The 7244-nt window shown below is 45.0% G+C and overlaps 1 protein-coding gene across 2 annotated transcripts in view; it reads right to left on the bottom strand.

Moving 5' to 3' along the window:
- Window positions 1–877: 877 nt before the first annotated feature.
- Window positions 878–7244, bottom strand: part of LOC119457498 (GATOR complex protein NPRL2-like) — a 52326-nt gene continuing 45959 nt past the window's right edge. For both annotated transcript variants that reach the window (XM_037719084.2, XM_037719085.2), the window contains 2 exons: window positions 5306–5463; window positions 878–968 (listed from right to left, as the gene is read on the bottom strand). In XM_037719084.2, coding sequence (XP_037575012.1) covers window positions 901–968; window positions 5306–5463 — 226 coding nt within the window. In that variant the 3' untranslated portion in view covers window positions 878–900. The remainder of the gene's footprint in view (window positions 969–5305; window positions 5464–7244) is intronic.

The following is a 7244-nucleotide window of genomic DNA, read 5'->3' as shown; positions in this document are numbered from 1 at the left end:
TCCATTCCCGTCTGTCCCTTGCTCTCATTGTATGCCTCTGCCCGACACGTGCTGTCTCCGCCCGACGCTGCTCGGACCTGGGATTGCACGCCGCTTGCGCCATTAGCGCCTCCACCCGTTCTTCCAGCTCCGCCTGCTTTTTCCATTGTTCTTAAAGCTCGCCAGTTATTCTCTCTTATTTTATGTCCACTACAGGCCTCTGTCCTGTAGTGGATGATGATGGTAAGTATACGTTTTATTTCTGCTTACTTGAAACTGCTGGTTCAATAGAAAGTTTGAAAGAAAGTGTTCTCTCTGGTGGTGTTCCTATAGTGCATAGGTTTATTTCTGCTTGCTTGATGTCCACTACAGGATGATGATGGTAAGTATACGTTCATTTCTGCATACTTAAAACTGCTGGTTCAATAAAAAGTTTGAAAAAGAAAGTGTTCTCTCTGGTGGTGTCGATGTCCACTACAGGATGATGATGGTAAGTATACGAAAGTGTTCTCTCTGGTGGTGTCCCTATAGTGCATAGGCATAAATGCATAAAATAATGATGCCACGCAATGCACAACAACATTTTTTTGCAACAGTGCTTGGGTCATGCATAGACTTCATTTTCAGCAAGGCTGCATTTTCCCCCCAAACATTCATTCAGATGCACGAACGCACAACCACCCGAAGGTGGAACCACCACAGAATAAACTGCGGGAACCACAGAAGCAACCTGTGAAAACCTGTGAACCGCGTGACAGAGCAGTTCGAAACTATTAAGCTACAAGAATAGCCCAAGATGCGGTGAGCCTACAAGCAATCCAATAATTTCGAAGTGAAAAATGAGTCTCGTGCGCATTGAATTTCAATAAAAAAAATCTATTTTATTCCATATGTATGTCACAGCTGCTCCAACAATCGCAGTTACTTCCAGCACACGCACACATTGGGATCCTTGTCAAGGATGTCGTCCAGTTCCTTGTAGCTCATGCCTGTTAGAGATAAAGCCTATCGCAGTTATATGAGCATTGGCGCTAAAAGCATCGCACTTTTTAAACAATTTGCCATGGATTCATTGACCGGTGGGAATGGCAACGTATGCTATGAAGCAGATAATTCAAATGACTAGAATGTTGACATTAGAGCTGCACTAAAATGACAACGGGAGTGCACCAGAGGGCTTCTAGACAAGCAATTCATTCGCATTAAAAATTTACAAAAAACTGCCACACAGAATGGACTTGCCACTTGAAATGTAGCTTATAATTTCACAGTACAAATAAGATTACAACAGTGTTGTAATAAAGATGTTTCATAACCGCTCAGCTGCCCGTTGACTGCGGATAATAAGGATCAGTTGTTACGAGACGCACATGTTTATCCTGAAAGAGTACCTTCGTCACTATGCTGGTAAATTGGGGTTCATTATCGGACACGACTGTGTGAGGCCACAGTACAAATAAGATTACAACAGTGTTGTAATAAAGATGTTTCATAACCGCTCAGCTGCCCGTTGACTGCGGATAATAAGGATCAGTTGTTACGAGCCGCACATGTTTATCCTGAAAGAGTACCTTCGTCACTATGCTGGTAAATTGGGGTTCATTATCGGACACGACTGTGTGAGGCAGGCCGAAACGGGCGAAAATACTCTGACCAGCTAAGTCGACGTGCAGCAGAGACCAGCGCTTGCTGGTTTCCGGCCAACTTGAGCCGCAGGTAGTGGCAAACACTGCACACATTGCGGGCCTAGGGTACCAAAGGACCGTGCAAGCGAGGTTTATTACTGTCATGCCCGGATGGGTTTCGTGCAACTCTTGCAACATGAAGGTACACGCCCTCTCGGGGAAGGCAATATAATGCGGTGCCTCCAACCAATAAACTAATCCATCAATCACTGTCAGTTTGTGCCTTCGAGTAAAAAGTGAAAGGTTGGGAAACACTGTTCTGCACGCAATTCCCTTTGCCCGTCATGCAAGATCCACGTTTTTATCTGATGAAGCAGTTAGTCTTCGGCAGTGTCTGCTGCTAGCTTCTGGAGAGAAAACTCGTCCAATGCTTGTGCGTGCAGCACATGCTCCACGGAAGTATTTTCAACGTTAGCAGCTCGAGGCATCCGCATTAGGCATGATACTCCATATTGATACATTGACAAGAGTAACGCCCAGCATTGAATCCTTGCTGCGGCCATTTGCGGAAGGGTCTTATCCTGGTGAAATTTCACAACAATGTCGTAGCTTGAGCTTGAAGATTAGTCACATTACTCCAGACATATCTGGTCGTCTTTTTCAGTTGGAGAGGTCATGGATGCACGCGTCGGGCTGATGTGTACAGTTGGAGAGGTCATGGATGCACGCGTCGGGCTGATGTGCATATGCAGTCTGCAGTGGGTGCGACACGGCATATAGCACTGATGGCAATAGCAAAAATAACTACACGAAACAAGGTTCGTAGTTTCATCAGCCGCATAAATTAAAAAAGATTAGAAACATGAACATATCTCAATCGACACTCGCTGTTGCTACGCTGGCATGACGAGCGAACACTTCTGCTGCCGCTCGCTTCAATGCGTCTCAAAAGCTTGATATTGTGCGGCCTCTAGCACTAGTGCCTGGAAAGACGGCGCACATGCAGCCACCTGCCATATTGGCTCGCCGAAACTTTGCCTCCTCTGGACATTACCTCCAAGGCAAGGCAGACGGCGCTCAGTAGTGTGGACAGCCCTGCGCAACCACGGCCGGGCTAATGGAGGAGACTCGCTCACCTGATCCCTCCCCACCCGACGCCGTGCACGTGCTCATCACGTGACCTCTAATATTGGGTATGCATCAAGCTTGAAGCATATCGCACCTATTTGCTCTTTTGCCTGAAGATGCATTTCTAGAAAGCTTATTGTCTGCGTATGGCCTTGGAAGCCATCATCATCATCATCAGCCTATATTTTATGTCCACTGCAGGACGAAGGCCTCTCCCTGCGATCTCCAATTACCCCTGTCTTGCGCCAGCGTATTCCTAACTTCATCATCCCATCTGGTTTTCTGCCATACGCAGACAATAAACAAAACTGCATGCTTCTCAGCCCAAGCAACTGCCTGTTAAAGGCAAGGCTTTATTTTGTTTTCCTTTCATGGGCTCTGCTGTCGCTCAATCAAATTCAGGAATCCCATATCAGGTAAGTGAATTTAAATTCGGTTTTAAGCACAGGCCCTTCTGCCAATTGCTTGGGGTAACAAGGTTCACAAAGATTGCCTAGAGGCATAGTGGGAGTTCACATTCCAAAACAAACTCTTGCAATGTTCCTCTGTCCCTTCCTATCTATACTTCCTCTGCTAGCTACACAGCTAACAGGTTCACTCTACGACACGGGCACACAAGCACACTCCATATAGAAGTCTTGTAGGTTAACTTTCGCTCACAAGAGGGCTAAACTGCAGATATCTTGGCACTTTGAACCACTGCACAATGGTCATGAGAAGCTGCAGTCTACCTGAGCCAATTCCGATTTATACAAATGCCATAAACATCCAATTATCGGGCACACAAGCACACTCCATATAGAAGTCTTGTAGGTTAACTTTCGCTCACAAGAGGGCTAAACTGCAGATATCTTGGCACTTTGAACCACTGCACAATATGGTCATGAGAAGCTGCAGTCTACCTGAGCCAATTCCGATTTATACAAATGCCATAAACATCCAATTATGAAAAATCTTAGTTGAAATGAATACAAACGGAAAGATCGAAGAGATCAAGCAAAAGGGACTGGAGGAAACATTTCGATACTAGGACTAATTTTCATCGGGGCTACAAATGTTATGTATCCCCTCACTAATCCCTCCTTTCAAAATAACGTAGTGTACACCACTATAGCTCTTCGGCTTTGATTAGTGTCAGTGTTAAAATGTTGGCTCCAGCCTCTGAGGCTTCCCTTGTTCACCTACTGTACAGCGCATTAAATTCAATTTCTAAGAAACATATTAGCATGCCGATATGTAGCTGTCCAATTTAGATTCTTGCATCTGAAAATTCAAATGAATTTCATCATGCTAATTATTTTAGGATAATGCATTCCTCGGGCAGCATAGCCTCTGTCACTGTCCCAAGAAGAGCCCTAGTAATTTACGTGGATGTCCTCCGAATGGAGAGCTCAAGTTCTTGAATTTCGGGATAATAAAAAAAAATGCACAGGCTCTTTGCACGTCCACCATATCTGAAAACGAGAGATGCAAGCAACACCGGCAATAGCTAAGCTTTACTGGGCTATCTGTCATATAAAAAGCTACAATAAAATTTTTAACCAACTTCAGAGTCGACGAGTCTACAGACAGAGTTCCTCACTACATTACCTAGAGGGAAATTTGGCGCTGCTGCGCTGTGGTACGCTTGGGAATGCCGATAAATTGTGACTTTGGATTGGCATCGTTCTCGGAGAGCCAGTACGCCTGAAGACGTGCCTGGCTAGCAACGTTCCGTCTGTCACAATGACTAATTTCCTGCTGAAACGGCACGTAAAAAGCTGTTTTAGCTTTATTATAATTACACAAAAACATGTTTTGTTTAATTCTGAGGACTTATTATTGGATCTACAATTATATGAAACGTAAAAAGATCAGCTGGCCTGCAAAAGTTGGAGGACATTCCACACAATTCTTGTTGGCTTTGGAACAACTTGTCGTCTGTTCTTGCTTTTGTTCAGTTGATTCTGCTTTGTAGGTGAGTAAACTTTATTGAGAGATGTAATATGTGTGAATGAAAGCCTTTTATGTAGATTTTATTTTAAGAACACATTATTTGTGTAGCCATATCCACGTTTTAGACGAAGCCCCATACAACACCAGCCAACACGAGCCTCGCAGACACGTCCCGTCATTCCCATGATGACACAGCGCCCTTAAGAAACTCGCATAGACGGTGGCTCCAGATTACCCTATAGGTGTTATAGTGAGAAACTCTGTCTACAGACTTTTCACATTCACAAATTATTTTGGGCACAGCCAGGGGTGTGCATTGGCGGCACGGCGAGCATCAAGTGAAAGATTGTCAATCATTTTGAGCACAATCGGAGGGGGTCTCCATTGGTGGACAGACGAGCATCCAAGTGAAAAGATTGTCGCAATTATTTTGAGCAAAGCCAAGGTTCTGCATTGACGGCCAGACGAGCATCAAGTGAAAGATTGTCGCAGTCGCTTTGTCTTGGTCGCAAAGTACTGAAAATAAAGGCATTTCATCTGCACTCGCTAGTGCTGTTGGCTAGAACATGTTCAGTCCATTCTTGTGCCATTAATGCGGCGTGCAAGTAGAGCGGATCTGAAGAAACTGCTCTGCTCACCTGTCTTAGCACATATGTCGTCATAGCTGTGTGCTCCATCAAAGTACTTGGCAACAGATTTGCTCTTGGAAGTGCTGTCTGCTGCCCGCTTCAGGTCAATGGGATACTTGTGCAGACGACGGAGAAGGCTCTTCATGACGCCATACTGTACAAGTTTTCTGGTCAACAATATGAAAAAACTGCTGTCACCTACTCAAGCATGCAACTGTTCCACATGTACGAGTGATGGAATTCCAGGCAATTTCTGAATATAGGCAGCAAAAAGGCTAGGGACGACGGAAGCAACATGGACAGGTGCACTCCGTTTGCCACACTTCTGGTAATTAATCGTGCACCAACTAGCTCAGCAACGTGTTATATTGAACCTTCGTGCAATCATTATTCATGGGTTTAAATCCTGCAATGCACTTGCAGCAGACCTTTAGTGGGCATACATGCCAACAATGGTTGCAGCTCTGGTATAAAAGCCTTGTGCCACACAATGGCTCATATGACTTCAATTGCACCAGGGAGACTAAAGAATGCCAACAACATATTCATTCATAACAGAGACTTGAAAGAGAAAGCTTGCTTTCAAGTATTGTACAAAATGCTCTCCAACTTCCAACTGAATCGGGGTGACATCAATAAAGGCCCAACCGCATGCACGCGATATTCAAGCGACGCGACAGGCCCACCCTGTCGCGCTGTCGTGTCGCGGCGTGGAGCAACCACATGAACGCGACATCGCAAAAAAGAGTAGCGACGGATTTACATTGTTGTGCGAATAAATGTTATCGTGCGCGCGTAAATAAATCTCAATTTTATCAAAAGGTCAATGTTTTATCTAGACCTAGCTAAAGTATGCTATCATCCCCAGTGAAAATACGTCCCATGCAACCCCAGTGGAACTCCGTCCCATGCCGCCAGCGTAAGGTGCCGTGGCGCCATCTGTTGAGTAAAACTTCTCTCGGTGGCGTCTCAGGCCTAACAGCGTCAAAGCAAAACAACCGATCTCAATAATAACGACAAGAGAGCGACGATACTTAGTCTTCAGCTAGCGATGAGGTTAAGCGATGACTGATTGTACTATTTATTTTTTGCTGTCACAGCAGAGAGCAAGTTGCAAGAGCGAATTCAGATCGAAGCGGGCAGACTGATTGCTGCCATGTTGTTGTGCAATCGCTGTCCCCAGCGGATGTCGTCGCTCTGACTTCCGGGCGACAAGCGATATTTTCTGGCTGGCCAGAAACCGGCGACACGACCAGCGACAGCGACGGATAGCTCTCCGCGACGGCAAAACCTGTCGCTCGTCGCCATCGCTTGTCGCTGTCGCTCGAAAATCGCGTGCATGCGGTTGGGCCTTAAAAAATTTTTTTTTAATGGGCTGGCTGAAGGAAGAGATTTTTAACAATTCACCGCATCCATTTTATTAATCTGCTAACATGTAGTTATTACAATATTACGGAATATAACCAACCTTTGCATATGGCTTTTATAGATTTAGTAGGAATTTCATGGCATTTGATTCAGCAGAGGTACAAGCGGTCATGGAGGCATTCTATGCAGTCTTTGGAAATAGTATCTACAATGATTCCACAGTTACGTTAATTCCTCATGAGTGGGAAAATATTTATTAAGGATTAGGCGCGTGAATGAACGGGGAACACCTTGGCAACCTGCAGTTTGCAGGCGACATCCTGTTCAGCAATACTGTTGACATGCAACAAATCGACTGGATTAATCAGACTAAGGTGTGACAATCAGAATTTGTGACTGGCAATCAGCCTCGAGAATCGTGTGTGCAACAGTTGTCTTGGCCAATTGGTCACAGGTGGCCATGATCATGAGAAGGACGTTTACAGAATAAAGACTGGTTTCAGCGCATACAGCAGTCGCTACCAAACGATCATCCTTGAAGAATCATTGCCTACTATTACTGCTAACATATGGGGCAGAA

This window comes from Dermacentor silvarum, chromosome 7, assembly GCF_013339745.2.
Source record: "Dermacentor silvarum isolate Dsil-2018 chromosome 7, BIME_Dsil_1.4, whole genome shotgun sequence".
NCBI classification, from domain to species: domain Eukaryota; kingdom Metazoa; phylum Arthropoda; class Arachnida; order Ixodida; family Ixodidae; genus Dermacentor; species Dermacentor silvarum.
The sequence above is the reverse complement of the archived record's forward strand: the minus strand, read 5'-3'. Positions and strand labels throughout refer to the sequence as shown.